Source organism: Nematostella vectensis, chromosome 6, assembly GCF_932526225.1.
Source record: "Nematostella vectensis chromosome 6, jaNemVect1.1, whole genome shotgun sequence".
NCBI lineage: Eukaryota > Metazoa > Cnidaria > Anthozoa > Actiniaria > Edwardsiidae > Nematostella > Nematostella vectensis.
The window spans coordinates 12069736-12085263 of NC_064039.1; the positions used below are offsets into that span (position 1 = coordinate 12069736).

Here is a 15528-nt window from a genome sequence, read left to right on the forward strand (position 1 = left end):
TGAACAGGCGAAATACAAAGAAAACCGGCAAAAATCGCAAAACGTCTTATATAGAACTAAATTCCTACTGTATTAGGGCCGTAATAACGTAACACTAAATCCCGCAAGTATTAGATAAAAGATTAAGGAACGATTTGCGCCCGTTAGTAGCCGGTTTCAAGAAATCATTCTGTGGAGGAAAAGGACCAAGAAAAGGCCCATTTTTTGTCAGAAATCGAATGGGAATTTTAAAAATGTCTGTTTACAGAGTTTCTAGTAAAGACAGACGTAAACTAAAATTCTTCTTTAACCCCGCAAATGATAGAACCATTGTTGAACTATATTTCTGCCAAATTACAGGCTTTTTGAGCGAATACCTCCTTGGGACATTTTTAGTTTTGTATTTGGTGCTTTTTATGATGACAAAAACTAGAATATAAATTAGAGTTCGTATTTCCCGCGGTATCGTTAATCTCCGCCCCCTATTAAAACAGAAAAGAACCCAAATAATAGGCTGCAAGTGATCCGAAAAATATCATTAACGCACACAAAGTGACTAATCAGCTGAAACGCACAAGCTTACATCTCAGCTTTGGTGTTTTGTCTGGTAAAGAAAACAAGTAAATCTATGACACATAATAGAAAAACAGTGCAAAGCGCGCGTCTATTAAAAAGTTAATTGATTACTTGTGCTGTATTAAAAGCGAATTTTCTTCTGTATATCATGAACCGCTTCTCCATTTCACTGCGAGGGTACCATGAGATTGCGAGAGTTGAAAATTGCCTACCACGAACCCACACCATTGAGGCACTGGCAAAGGAGCTTGACACACAGTGGCCCTTGACCGGCACCCCAGGACCAGATCCAGGAGCAGAGCTTCCCATCAAGATGCTTTTGTAGAATGAACTTAGGAAATATGTAAGTGGAACATGATGACTGTATATAAGATATGGATCCTTCTTAAAGTGTAATATACTCAAAATATGTAATACATTTATAGGCCCCCATTCCCCCCCTCAAATATATATAAGGGATTTTCCTTGTTTAAACAAGATCATTTTCCCCTAAGAAAATATCAAGAAGCCATTAACCAGTGTATACATGCTTAATTTTGGGAATGAATTTCATGGCTTTCAGGTTGCAAGTAGAGCCAGCCTTCCAAGTGAAGTCCGGGTCAAGCTTAGTGGGGATGGGGTGAGAGTGTCTCACTCCACCAATGTCTTTGTGCTGACATTTTCTCTACTGGACCTAGATGGGAATGTTCTTTCAAGTTCAGGTTACTCATTTACCAGGCAGCGGTTACATAGCGCGTCGTTTGAAAGGTCGTAAACGCAAAAGAAAAAGAGCTCGCTGGAGGAGCGAATCCAAGTCAAATACATCCAGTTGAAGTAGGAATACGCGTGGTTTATGTAGAACTAACAAACATTAGACATCACTTTGGAGTAAAAGTATCCTAAAGCCCGTGGCTACGCCTAATGTTTTGTGTTTCATTGTATTTCCTCATGTAATTTGTTTATTTTTTGGTTGTTATCCCAGTGTCTAATTACAAACAACGCGTTGGTAAACTCGTCGCAAGCAGAGATCATTACGCGCGGTGCGTACTTCCAAATCCCGGTAAATCAACCAATCAGAGTGCGCGTACTATCGTTGCACTTGATAAACATTTTTTAATGTGTCGAAACTCACCACTCTGAGCTGTCAAAAAGAATCAATCCCGTTTTCATTTTTTTAAATTTTCTTTTAAGCCTCCTGAGCCAAAATAAAAAAAAAAATCATGTACATTTTGTTGAAGTAAATAGTTAACGTCACGAAAGGCTGAATTTGCATAAGTCGCAGGGACAACAAAACGCTAACGATATTGACATTGAAAACAGTGCGACACGGTGGCACGCCAAATGCATTGCTCAGCTATCTTATCCCAATGCGGATCTTTAAAGGAACCTCACTAGTAGTTAAGCGTTCAGCAGTCGGATTATTTTACACTTTTCCTAGGCTTAGGGTAACTTTATAGTTGTTTTTGTCCGGCGTATTGAGACTACACAATAAATGAGGTAAGTGAGCAGTCGCTTAGAACGTGCGATATTTCCTTGTTAGAGCTATCGTTGTCTTGAATCTGTACTTTAGAATTCATTGCGCGATTAAAGGTTGTTCATAATTTCTCCCTGCCGAAGTAGGCCTATCTTGTTATTGTTAAATTCTCTAGTAATAACTTCTTTGGAAATCCACAACTGGATTTGTGCTTATTTTATTATAGATAGCGGTTAGCGGTAATTTAATTTTTCATAAAACTTCTGTGTACTATTTCGCAACCAAAAAATTGAACTTGAAGTTCTGATTAGGGCTGTTTTATTTAAACGTCATTTCACTAGTTTATAGAAATGCGATTATTCTTTTTAGAATCAGGGATATTCCGTGCTAGGTCCATCGTTTAACCTTTTATGAATATAAAAGAATAACAATCGGAATTCAGTTACCGTAACTAAATTGTGCTTAACGTGATACGATACATTCATCCGTTAATTGAATTTTGAAATCTTCAAAGTCGTTCCGTGGGTGAAGATTTGGCAAGGGGTTATTCTGTCAGCGCCTTTGCTATCTGCTTTTCCGAGCTTTTTGATAATGATAACTATGAACCAAAAGTTATTTAATAATTAGGCATCTTTATTTGTGTTGTTTAATTTTATGCTGTGGTATTTTAATAGAATACTACAGTAAATCATTTAGAGTACAAAAATGTTCAGTGTTTAGTGGCTGACTTACTACATATTTATTTTTATTTTCTTATAAAATAAATAGAGAAACAGCAATTATCGAACATGGCGTCGTTTGCGGCCAAGTATCTTGTTTCCAGCGCCACTGGCAAGGTTCAAAGCACAGTAGGGGAGTTCACGCGGGACTCAAGTAATGATGGATTCAAAAAAGAAGAACTTGAAAAAGCAGAACAGCAATTGCAAAAAGATGAACAAGAACGCATAAAGAAATTTGCAAAGCTAGAGGCTAAAAGATCAAAACACAGAGAGAAAATACTAAACAAATACGGAATAGAGAAAAGTAAAAGGCATGAACCGATGGAAACACATTCAGCTGCTAAGATGCTAAGTATTTCACGAGGAAATTCTGAGGAGAGAGACTCCTTACTAGATGAGGAGGAAGATGATGGGTGTAGTCCATGCACTAATTGCTGCACTTGTTTCCCTTTAAGATCAAAAACAAAAATTGTCTGATCGCCCGTTAAACACAGAACTGATACAAACCATCACATACGATTATCATGGCCATAACTAGAAAATTTTGTTAGGGGAAGTGAGGTTGGAAGCCTCATTAATTCATTGTATTTCTCGGGAGGCAGACATGTTTTTCTTCATTTCTTTTGTAAAACTTCCACTCCCCTTGTAATATCCCTCTTGGCCACTGAAAATAGACGTGTGGTGAGGCTACAGGGTGTTTAGTGTCACGATACATTACAATCCTTTAGCCTCCTCTGTGGGTTTGGGACTTTTTCAGTATATTTAAAGGGATTGGGCCTCCTGGTACTATTCATGGACGAGAGAGGACTGTGGCCAAACTGAACCAAATTGAACTAGACCACCAAGCTAAAGCAGCTCGTGTGCCAATCTTTGTACATACATGACTATCATAAAAAAAAGCAACATTTCAAAGTCTAAAGAAAATATAAATTTATTTTATACGTAAATTCTAACAACTATTTTTTAACCCCTCATAGATACAGGCCCGTGCCCAGGATTTTTCTTTTGGGGGTGCGAAATCTGAAAAAGTGGACCTAATTTTCCGGGGAAGGGGGGGGGGGGGGGGGGTTGAGTTCTCTGGTAAAAATCCACCACCAAAAATGACCACTCCCGAAAAAACAAATAGGGATTTTTTTTATGTCTTTGCAGTATCTCCACGGGGCGTTTTTGTTGGATTTGGCTACATACCTGAGTGATCTAGCTTAAAGTTTATAATTTTGTCTACAAATAGCATGTCTATTGAGAACCGAAAGTGGACCTTTGGCCGTTGTGGGGGTTGCGTTCACACCCCTTACCCCCCTGGGTACGGGCCTGTAGATATTACAATGCTCAATGTCCCTGTGCTATCTTTTTTCCTCTGTCTGATCTTCAACAATGCTATTCACACTAAGGTAAACTTTTAGAACCTCAGCAGCGGACGGCCTCAGTATTGGATCTCTTGATTTACATTTTTTGTGGATTTGCAGCAATAATTGTCTTATTTGATTGTTTTGTTCATTCCATGGTAGGAGTTTGTCAACAACGCTAGGTATTTTCCAGATATCTATTTTCTCATCATATCCTGGCATAGCCTCATCTCTGAAGTCTTTGTCTTCAAATGGCCACAACTGCTCTGGGGCTACAAAATCACCTTGGATTTCTCTATGACCACATTTAATCTCTTTATTTTTTGAGTGCTCAACTTCAGGCAATGCATCCAAGTCATTTAGAACAAGATGGAAATCGTCTGTTATCAAGTATTGTGATAAAGTCTTTTCAAGGTCATTTGTGTCACACATGACCCTCGTTCCTAGAGGACTATTGTGTAGATAGAATAATGATTTGACATAATCTAGAGACAACTGGAATCTAGTCTTAGTTGTGTTGTACTGTCCCATGTTTGGCTTTTGAAGTAATGTTTCAAGTTTATCTGCTGAGCCATGTGAATAATATGCAGTCACCATCTGAAACATAAATATTTCTATCAAAATTAACCCTTTTATCAATTCATAGGATGGTTCGTATCAGCCTTTTCTAAGAATTTGATTCAGGTTTAAGAACATCTTTCACATCTCTAGAGTAATTTAGATGCAAATTTCATTGTTCTTATGCGAGGAGCCATATATCTGAAAGCCAACCCTCCCCCCACACTTTTCTCAATGTATGCATAGACTGAACAGTTTGGAGATCTAGGGGCCACCTTTGGACTGCCAGAAAGCAATATGTAACAAAAAAAATCCCCCCCCCCCTTTGTCACTGAGCCAAACCCCCCTTTAGCGAAAGGCTAAACCCCCCTTTAGCGAAAGGCTAAACCCCCGTTTAGCGAAAGGCTACATAGGTCCGCCCCTGCTGAATCACACAAGAAAATCGACGTGAGAAATGAATTCAGGTTTTTTATTTCAAAGCAAGAGTTCTTCTCACCTCTAGGTTTGAGAAACATACTCCTATAAGTTGAGTGACATGCGGGCTCCCTTGCAACCCTTCCATCATCCGCAATCCATGCAAACAATCGTCCGCATACATCTCGTGTGAACAGCGCGAGTAAACGACTGTATAACCGTGCCAATCCGCAAGATATATATCCTTCACTGCATTCAGCCTGCCATGGTTACTTAGTCTTTTCCTGATTCGTACGTCTTGAGCTATGCTGTGACAGTCGAGTCTCTTAGTACATGAAACCCACCCAGGCATACTAAAATCCTCTTTGCTACAAGGTAAACATTTGCCCCTTTCGAAGTAAAAGTTTGCAGGGCATGATGAGCTGTCACGTTCATTGGTTTGCTTCTTTTCTTCCTCTCTGAAGTAGAATAAGACGTAGCACGTAAAAAGGAAGAACGATATTGGACATAGAACGAGGAGTGTTTTACAAACCCTTCGGGCCGCCATATTGGATTGGAGCAAGTGGAGAGAGACTGGGTTTTAAAGCACAGGTCCCCCAAATTGGATGATTTACCTACACAGTGAAAACAAACAAATAAAGAAAACTATATTATTCAAAGAGGGAGGGTACATGGAGAATTTTCCCTTAAATTGTTTATGGACCATTTTTTTGTTGTTTACACGATAGTAGCCATTTTCTTGCCCCAAGTGCGTAGCTTTCCACTATTTTGATTTAACTGTGCCTGGGTTTTCCAAAATGTTGCATAACTTTTCAGTACTTTCTTCATATATTTTCCTAGGGTATGAATTTGTTGGCCTTCAATATCTATTTCCTGTAGAGTCTTTAAATCACACCAAGCCAATAGGGAATTGATAAACCTTACAGGGACATTAGATGTTGAAGAAAGGCTGATCTCCGCCGTTTCCCCCAATAAGGTGTTTTCATATATCCTACTTTTTATTCGGCACCAATATTTTGCCACTAGGGAAGAAATTTGTGCTATCGAGTGGGGCTTTTCCCAGTTCTCCATATATAGTTGAAATTGTAGTTTTTGAGTGGACTCCTAGTATACGCTTGAAAAACTTCAGTAGTTTTTCGAAATCATTGGATACTTTGAAAAATTTAGTCTCAAAATTTTCATACGATGAAGCCCTTCCTAAAAGGCATGTGCCCCAAATTTCACAACTGTACAGTAATACTGGTACAACGAGTGACGAAAACAATTTCAACAGTACTTGTATTGACACATTTTCAACATTTGACAGACGGTTTAAAATACAGTGGTATACACGTGTGGCTTTGTTGTATAGTCTTTTTAGGGCACTTTTAAAATTTCCCGAGAAATGAAACTTCAGACCTAGATATGTTTATTTGTCTACACATAGAAAGAATACTTTTTTATCCATCCGTCGGTTTTGTTTGTTCAACAAAAGAATTGCAAGCCAGAATTCAAATTTGAAGGCAAAGTTGGATTCATATTGAAGAAGAGAGCAACGAAAGTCAAAGCAGTACCGAAGAAAAAATAAAGCTTTTTTCTGAGACTGCGCGTGCAGTTAAGCTCAGCCAAAACGTCAGCACAAAGGAAGCATCTGACTGGCTAATCCGCGCGTCTAAAAATAGCCTGATCCTAGGAAACGCCGTGACACATATATAATACCAGAATTTGGGGAAGTTGAATGCCTCTACTTATGAGCCCCTGCTTCTAAATATTGTTTTATACATTGGGCTCACTATGTCGATTCTGATTGGCTTAGAGCGCGCGCTTTATTTTGAGAATCACCCAATCAGCTAGCAGCTTGAGATTAGTGTTCTACGCGCGAGATGCATCTTGGGCCTAGAGCGCGAAGATTCGATTGTGAAAAGTAGCGGCTTTTGTGCGAATCGGGAATAAATTAAGTTTTACTGAATTAAAATGTATAATAAAACAATCATTGAATTCGGCCTCGCCTGATTCCACTTGTCTATACATTGATTATTCCGGATATCACTAAAACCTCCTCCAATAATTGTTTATAATCTTGTTCTGATCGTCCCGGAGACTGCTGTTGTTACTTTGCCACCAATTTTATTTGCGCATCCAAAATGTCACGCGCTCATCAAGAGCAAAATCTCGCTAACAAGGAAACGTAAGGAATCGAAAAATATCAAATCCGATATCAAGTCAGATAATTTTAGAAATCAAATTTAGTATCTGATTCCGCTAAAACGATCAGATTATATGTATATACCTTGAATTAGTAACTTAGAGATATCAAATTTGGGCGACGCGTAGCTAAGGAATGGGGCAGGTTATACGCCCCTTTCATATCAGGCACTCTCCTCTTAAAGTCACCCATTTCGCAATCAATTTCAGTTGAACCTGTGCTTCTTGCATCACAGCATGCCTTCAAGCGCATTTACGATTACGCTGGGCGTTGTACTGGCTGTAATATCCGTCTGTCTTTCATCTCCGGCTCACGGAAGTACTCCAGGGGTAATAATTCCCTCACACTGGGTACCAGAGGCTCCAAGCTCCGGCCAAATCAGCAAGGCTAAACGCAAGTGAAGCTTGAAGCTCTTCCTCTGGTACTCAGTAGTATTTTTCTTATTTAAGACAGAAGTCTATTATTTACATTAGGACCTCTATAAACGATTAGTCATTCATGCATCCAAGGATTACATTAAAAGATGTGGGAGCTTTAAAGAATCCTGAAATTCACTTCAAACAACATTTAAGATACTTGTTTTGGTGCCCTCTTGAGTACAATTCTGAATCCAACTCTGTCAAGGGGGTATAAAATATACATCGTCCCTTGACTCAGTTTAATAAAAAACAAACCAAAAATGATATTCGAGTCTTTATTAGAGTGGGCTTTTCTCTGACCATACCAAGCTTGTATCGTCTGGAAGTAGTACATCTGTTTTAAAGAACTGGAGTACATACTGTACCCTAAACTAACAGGACCCACCGCCGTATTCGCCCACTGCCATGCCTTACCAATGTTTCCTATATGTTGTGTTTTTCAGGGTGACATTGAAGTTGAAGTTGGCGATGGGAAGATGCGTAAGGATAAGTTAAATGTCTAATCAAGTTTAATAATCAGTCGTATTCAATGCATATGCATGCAAATGAAGATGAAACAATCGACTTGGCTCATTACCATGCATTTTGCATTTGTATCCTTTTTCGTTGGCCGCCATTTTCAATCTTTCCCAGGGTCTTCTGGGTAATTTTTAATATAGACGCCATATTGAAAATGACCCAGAAGACCCTGGGGACAAGGTTAAAACATTTAAAGAGTCCTAGAACTCTACGTTTTAGGTTATCACCAGAGTTATCACAGGTATCCCGGGCGCAAGGCTCTAATTATCATTTATCGATTTAGTTAAGCTGAAGGCAGTCGGATGTTACAAAGACACTAATCATCATTGATCTATTAGTTAAGCTGAAGGCAGTCGGATGTTACAAAGACACTAATCATCATTGATCTATTAGTTAAGCTGAAGGCAGTCGGATGTTACAAGGACAATGAAGACGAACGTGCATTACGCATTCCGTACCATAACCACCGCAGGCAAATAGACTGGTCCAAATACCCAGACTTCACCGAGGTCATCCGCGCATGCGCAAAGGAGGCATACGAAAAAGGCTTCACCAGCATGTTCGGGGTTCAGTTCTATGGAGAGTGCTGGAGTGACGAGCAAGCTGCCGCAAGATTCAACATGCATCGGATGTCAACCGACTGCGATCATGGTGTGGGAAAGAAATTCACGAATTTCATATATGGAATTTGTACGGTAAGTGTAAGGGTTAATAGCCTTCTTGTGTCAATCAAAATCATTAGAGTCTTTTCATTGGCCAGAAATGGGAATGGTTTCAAATCACGTCACCTCCTCCTAAGGTGCTGATCAATCAAGAAACAAAAAGTGTAATCACGTTGATTGACAAACTGAAGCTAGAAAGCGGTTCAGCAGTTGGAAATTCTTAACGGGTGTTCCTAGAATACCGAAAACCGCAGTTAATATTTCGAATGTCTAAAAAATATGGCGACTCGACCCAGTATTTCAAAGAGGTACCACTTTTTAGAACCTCTAATGCAGAGAAATAATTTCAATCCGGTTTCCATGATTAATGCCCCTTTGAAACGTAAATAAATAAGATAAAAAAAATGGAATCCGAATAATCATCATTTGCGATTATGAGCCTTCCGTCGTATTTCTAGGCCATTTCGACCCATAAGAAGATAACATTACCAGGGATATAATCATTACATGTTTGTCGTACAGGCGCGTACCCGGGATTTGCTATGGGGGAGGGGGGGGGAGTCAGTATTTGAAGATAAGAAATGACCCTCTTTGTACGCGCCTGGTGTAAGAGTGTCTGGGAGCGTGGTTTTTCATGCTTTCAAGAACCTACAAGCATTGTGTTTGTCAAATTTATGGAGGGGATATTCTCTGTCTTTTGATATTTGAACTATTTTGTGGTTAAATTCTATCGAATTATCTGTTTCAGTGTAACTTTTAAATGGTCACCGGACACCGACAATACCATTGCAGGAGTGAAGACAGGCCTTATGCAACTTCGTTACAACTGTACTTGTTATGAGATAGGTTACTGCGAAAGGCTCTTCTTATTTAAATAACATGGAAAATTAAATTTTAATTCAGTGCTAATCAATGGTAAAATTCTTCCCTATTAAAAACATTGTAAGTGACCTGCTTATTGGTACTGTTTTTTCCGTCTTTATCGCACGCCATATAAACATTCTCCCCGATTGTATAAACTGGGTGGCTAACGTACGCACGCGCTTAGCCAGCGGGCTCACCCCATAACCAAATGGAATAGAATAGGAGATATCTGTATGAAATGCACAACCCGGGATGCATGGGATCTCAGTTCCGCTCGTGCAACTTTGTCACATGTGAAACAAACAAGGCAGCTATCGTCGATTACCATGTGTGACACTAGCGTGGGCTTCGTTTGAAGCGCGTTCAGATACTCAACTTTCGATTCTAGTTTCTCATAAACGCAGGCTCGACATGCAACTACATCAAGCAAGTACTTTCGGTAAGGCCTTTTTTACCAATAGCGTCGGGTAATAGTTTGCGGGTTGCGCTAAAATGTTGAAAAGGAAAAATTATTTAGTTTTCAAATTATCTTAACAAAAATACTCTCGAATAGATTATCTGAAATTTATTCTTGTGCAAAACTGGTCCTCTTGCCCCTCTCACACAAGTTGCCTTAGGGTTTGGACTTAGCAGGGGGCGTAAATTCGGGGATGGATCTTTGTAGGCAAGAGTGCATTTATTTTTTCAAAGATTGCGAGGACAATTTTGGCGTGAAATAAAGATTCATCAATCGCGAAGTTTGACAGGTCAGTTTAAGCCAAAAATTCGTGTTGTTTAAGTTGGAGTATTGTTAGGTGTTACTGTAGATTTAGAAAAAGATTCATCGCGCAGATTTCGAGATTTTTATTTTAATATAAAACTATTGCTTCCTTTTAACTTGCATGACAAAAAAAATAATTTGATTTCCAAGAAGAGTGAATCTAGCGGAATCTGATAAAGCATAGATGTATTAATAAAATTTGAAAAATTTAAATTGCGCCGAAAATGAGTCTTCTGTAGGGAACATAGTATTGTAACAGCTATATTTTTGGGTTCTCTAACCACATGTAACAAGCGGCTATTACTCTCTCTGACCACTTGTGAGAAAACGACTATGACCCCCTTGGCTGGGGGAGGTACCGGATTTTACTTGTTCGCTGTTACAAAGTCTTTACAACATCTGGTGTCTACAAGTATTTTCTTACAGGTGTCTCTTCAAGTTGTTAAGTGAGTTTTTGGTGTGTTTATATGCTACTAAGACGGCATGTCCTTTAGGAAAACTGACACTGACATCCCAAAGGGCTTTTAGCAGTGTTTGGATAAGGGTTTAACCAATGGGTGTACGAGGGACGACCTTCCTATGTGGGTGTGCCAGTTGGTTACCCTTGGGCTACCGTGACTTACGTAATGTTTACATGTTGCTACTAACTACGGATGTCACACACTAACTTGTTACACTGCTAGTGTGCATGGCAAGCTACACACGTGACTATTATGATTGACAGCATTCCAATCATTTTTGCACTCAAAATCTTAAAATGTACTAAAACATAATTTCATCGACGGCTGGGTCTGGAGCTTACTTGGGGTAAACCTTGTGTGAGCTCAGACCTAACTTTCCTTATGTAGTTAACGGATACAGGACTAAAACAAATGCTCAAAACTCTGTTCTCCAGTACCACTTGAAAAGGGACGCGGTACGCCCATAAGTTTCTAGAGCAAAAGGTCAATCTGCTAAAAATATGAACTGCTTGGCTAAGCAATTTCTATGCGAGCGTTTTAGATTTTCCTGTCAAACGCGATAGGTTAGCTAAACAAAATGCTTTTAGTTGTCCCGTGGACTTCAATAAGCTGACAGCCGATCCGTATATAATTTCTAGATGCTAAATATCACTCCACTATATGTGTGACTTATTCCTGCGTGACAGTATATAAGCTGTTTAGCCAAAACAACCTCGGCGCGCCACCTTAAAAGATTGTAAAACAACTTTCATAAATGAAACAGCCTACACTATCGTATAAATGGCATTTTCCTTCTTCAGATGGAGTACCAAAAGTAATGTTTCTAGCTTCAAAGAGGCTTAAGAGGTATCTTTCGCTGATTTTCTATCCTCTCTCTCGGTGTCTTACCCCCATGACAATAAAAATCATGTTCGACTCATTAGCATAAAATCTCTAGGACGTGAATAAAATTATATTTTGAGCGTTTTATTCGTTTTCATTTTCTAAATTGTACCTCATCCTAAAGAGTAATGTTCACGCATAATAACAAAATTTTATTTAGTCCAAATAAACAAAATTTTTGGGAAAAAAGAAAAGTTTATTTTTAACGCAGTTGCCATGCTGGAATGCACGGTCACTTGTTCATTTCATTCTTTTGCTATTTACGCACGCTTCTACGGCTAGAACAAAGATTTAGTCGAGACCGAGTGGATGACACACTTTTGAATTTATCCTCCTATTTTTTAACGCGTTAGGATCTGGAGCCCATCTTTCACACACCGAGAGTTTATTAGTTGGAGATTCATATATTGTACATGATTTTCATAAAACGAGTCTATGACAAGGTGTACCAAAAATGTTTTTAGAAGCAAACATAATTATTGGCTGTTGTTGCATGTCTATGCTATTAAAGGACTTATTGCTCTTAATAAGGGGTGCTACGGAAATCAGACCTCCAATACAAATTCCTGAAGGAATTCTTATCAAACGTCCAATACAAACTTTCCAGTGATTTCCACGCCTTTTCGACATATTTTGAATATAAATACATGCGTGCTTTGCGGCTTGGAGACGGTAAAACCATGCAAGCTCGTAATCGTTTAATATATTTAAAAACAGGTGGAAATATGTGCTCAGAGTTCACTCAGATTAAGTAAAATAACAGTTTTAGTTATGCTGTGAGTCTCGGCTTTTAACTTTGCTTATGACTGGATGTACCAAAATGTGAAATTGAGTGAGTAGAACTTTTCTCATGTGATTCATTCTCTTCAAAATATCGCCAAAACCTGATTCTTTTAAGACTTCTTAGGAAGTTGATTTGCTAACATGAGATAAGTTGACCCTTATACTTTATCGTCATGATATTTTTTTTTTGTTTAAAAAGTATAACAGGCGAGCATACTATCTAATGTTATAAATGTAATAAAACTTTGCAAAACATCGCCTTCGTCAAAGCGTGGGCTGTTGTCATGACAAATGGCAGAAAATGGCGTCGCATGAAATCGAGGACGCCGGACAGTGGCTTATGCAAATGAGCATCTGTTCCGTAGACTGTAATATGTTGCTTGTATTACCTAACCTTACGCCGGTAGAGAATGAACATGGAAGAAATGAAAACTTATGATAGCATTTTCTCCTCTCCCTATTGCTATGCGCCGTGTGTAGTGGATAACGCCAGGACTTTCTAATGGTTGTCTCTGGAACTTATGCGTCCCGAGCCCCTCAGCAACCATGTTACTCTTGGTGGCAGCAGTGGGATCACCGGATGGCTCTCTTAAACGTTTATCAACTGTTAAAGGGAGAGGCTGACTTGCAAGCGCGAACGCAAATACGCTACTGGGTTTAGAAAACTTGGCTTTTCTGTAACCCCGGCCCTGGGCGATTTTCTAGGGAACCCAAGCTCACAGTTTGTAGTTTTTGAATTTTAAGGAAATTCACCATAACAATACTCGACATTCACCGCGCAGTATAAAGTAATACCTTATCTCTTCCTAATTTGAAGAAATTTTTGTTGTTGTTATTTAAATGAGGGAGAGCGATAATATTTGTTTTAGAAGAGTAAAGGCTCACGTATACATTATGTAAAACAGATACGAAGAGAAGTGAATGAGCTGCGGGATAGGTGAGATGAGACCAGTTCGTTTAGCATAGCTTTATTTTAGGTAACCTGACAGGCCTGAATACAACATAAGCACATTACAAAAACAGCATCCTGAAAAGCAATTAACCAGAGCTAACGGTTAGTGCAAAATTTTAATGTTTTGTTATTGCCTTTTCTGTAACCACCACTCCCTGTTTATGAACAAACTCGAAAAAATAGGACCACCTCACGCACGACAAGACCCGAGCCACAAAATGATCTAATTTTCTTTGAGTCAATGTTTAAGTTTCATAGTGATTCATTCAGCATGGCAACTCTCCAAGTATCAATTTGAATGGTAATGACCTGAAAAATATCTGAAACTGCTCTATATAAATTAATTGCGTAGTCAGTAAAGTCTCATTCATACTATATTCAAGTAAACTAAAAGTTGCTCCACAAAAAAAACCTTTATACTGTTGAGTGAAATAAATTTAAAGTGGATCCATCTTCCATTGCGCATCTAGTTCGCGCATGGAGTTTAAACCCTGCTTGTAGAAAGGTTGATGGTACCTTTCTTCTCTCTTCAAGTTATTAAGCCATAGCCCACTGAAACCCTTGACGCATATAATATGCTCATTTAGTACAACTGGCTATTTAAAGACTATTGAACTGGATTATTCTATAGTTTTGGAAGATCCACCACCGTATATTGTAAATTAAAATTAGATTTAACAATTAAATATAGACAACTAGCCTTTGGACATGTTTGCCAATAAATCAAAACAAATATTTTTCCTAACAACAGACATTGTGCCTGTCAGGTTCATCTGTTTACATTACTGTAGGTTCGCGGCCAGATTTGGGGATTCTGGTATCACCTATTCGATCTCAACGTTATTTACCTTTATGGTGTTTTAAAAATAGAGAGATTTCCACTTACTCATTTCTGACTATTACTACTTCGCTAATTTCCATTTTTTGGGTTTTTGTTAGCCACATTTTTAACTTAAGCCATAAGGTAATCATAATTTTCCCGAAAAACAGGAAAATTCATTTCGCGTACCGAGATTGAATGGTTGAAACTAGAACGAGTAACACTACGGTGCTATTATCCTATACTAAGTCTAAATGTGGATGGTATACTATACAATAAGTCCATCATATAATACATACTAGAAAATTAGCCCATGTACCCATGTGTTCGACGTAACAGCACGAGAGCCAAGTGTTGACAAATTAACATTGCGACGCGCGCTACAGTGGTCACGATGGCAGTTTTGTGAAGTAGTCTAAGACTACGAGAAACGTACAATGTTATTGACCACAGCATCACTAGGCAACCATCGAGACAAATGCTTTAGTGCTCATCAGAACACGAAGGGGTCCTCCTAGTCACGTTTCTATCCTGGCCTGCCATGCGCGTCGCACTATAACGTATCCGCATAGTTTGTCCTGTCCACACCATTCTGGCACTATAAGCCATTACTCCTTTAGACAGACGGAGTAAGGCAAATAAAACTAACCTTTCTATGGTATATCTAGCCCGTCGTGAACGGATGACGATATTAACATATAAATTTAATGAAGGTAATTCCCTTGAAATAGTTCTACAACCCAGAATTTTTCAAAACTTGGCATAAACAATATTGAAATTAAGGGCTTTCAAAAAATGTAATAGAAAATGGGGGTACCGACCTCGTTTTCACAACAGAGGGGCGTAGAGTTGACGCGTTTTTACTGATCGCGCAAGGAAAAATCCCAACTCTTAGTTTTCAAAAAGAGTGCCTATAGTCTTTAGAAAATTAAGTTCTGTTTGTCGAGCTGCCGAAATCCGATCTCTTAAACAATATACCGTAGTAGCTAATGTTCAAAACAAATCACATTTTAAGAGATCGCACTAAAAGACATTGTTTTCGCCACTATTCATACGGTAAAGAGCGCCATTTTGAAGTATTTTACGGCTTTTAAGAGAAATATCATTTTTCCGTATATATTTAACTATTTGAGCAAATAAAAAATGGGGGTAACCGACTTCGTTTTTCTGTCAAAG

General features: G+C 38.8%; 2 protein-coding genes and 1 long non-coding RNA gene across 4 annotated transcripts; 2 read left to right on the forward strand and 1 right to left on the reverse strand.

Annotated features, from left to right (window-relative positions):
- Positions 1–1038: 1038 nt before the first annotated feature.
- LOC116604163 lies at positions 1039–2953 on the forward strand. The gene is made up of 2 exons (XR_004290937.2): positions 1039–2031; positions 2777–2953. It is a non-coding gene; the product is annotated as an uncharacterized LOC116604163 (long non-coding RNA).
- A 689-nt stretch (positions 2954–3642) lies between these two features.
- Positions 3643–5918, reverse strand: LOC5520898 (protein O-mannose kinase). Of its 2 annotated transcripts, XM_032366181.2 has the most exons (3): positions 5578–5916; positions 5128–5503; positions 3643–4670 (listed from the first exon to the last, which is right to left on the reverse strand). In XM_032366181.2, exons 2-3 carry the CDS (start codon positions 5395–5397, stop codon positions 4071–4073), a joined length of 870 nt encoding a protein of 289 aa, XP_032222072.2. In that variant the 5' UTR covers positions 5398–5503; positions 5578–5916; the 3' UTR covers positions 3643–4070. The 2 variants fall into 2 exon arrangements, with proteins under 2 accessions (XP_032222072.2, XP_001640835.3); XM_001640785.3 differs by having other exon boundaries at positions 5128–5918.
- A 1488-nt stretch (positions 5919–7406) lies between these two features.
- Positions 7407–9780, forward strand: LOC5520909. Its single transcript, XM_032366182.2, has 4 exons — positions 7407–7559; positions 8093–8129; positions 8562–8863; positions 9579–9780. Exons 1-4 carry the CDS (start codon positions 7467–7469, stop codon positions 9588–9590), a joined length of 444 nt encoding a protein of 147 aa, XP_032222073.1. The 5' UTR covers positions 7407–7466; the 3' UTR covers positions 9591–9780.
- The last annotated feature ends 5748 nt before the right edge of the window (positions 9781–15528 follow it).

Excerpts from the sequence above, each read along its gene's own strand:
- LOC5520898 (XM_001640785.3), bottom strand. The coding sequence starts at position 5,592 with ATGGCGGCCCGAAGGGTTTGTAAAACACTCCTCGTTCTATGTCCAATA. Across the intron at positions 4,671-5,127 it reads TATGTTTCTCAAACCTAGAG|ATGGTGACTGCATATTATTC; the intron begins GTGAGAAGAACT and ends TTTATGTTTCAG.
- LOC5520909 (XM_032366182.2), top strand. The coding sequence starts at position 7,467 with ATGCCTTCAAGCGCATTTACGATTACGCTGGGCGTTGTACTGGCTGTA. Across the intron at positions 7,560-8,092 it reads CTCACGGAAGTACTCCAGGG|GGTGACATTGAAGTTGAAGT; the intron begins GTAATAATTCCC and ends TGTGTTTTTCAG. Across the intron at positions 8,130-8,561 it reads AGTTGGCGATGGGAAGATGC|TTAAGCTGAAGGCAGTCGGA; the intron begins GTAAGGATAAGT and ends TTGATCTATTAG.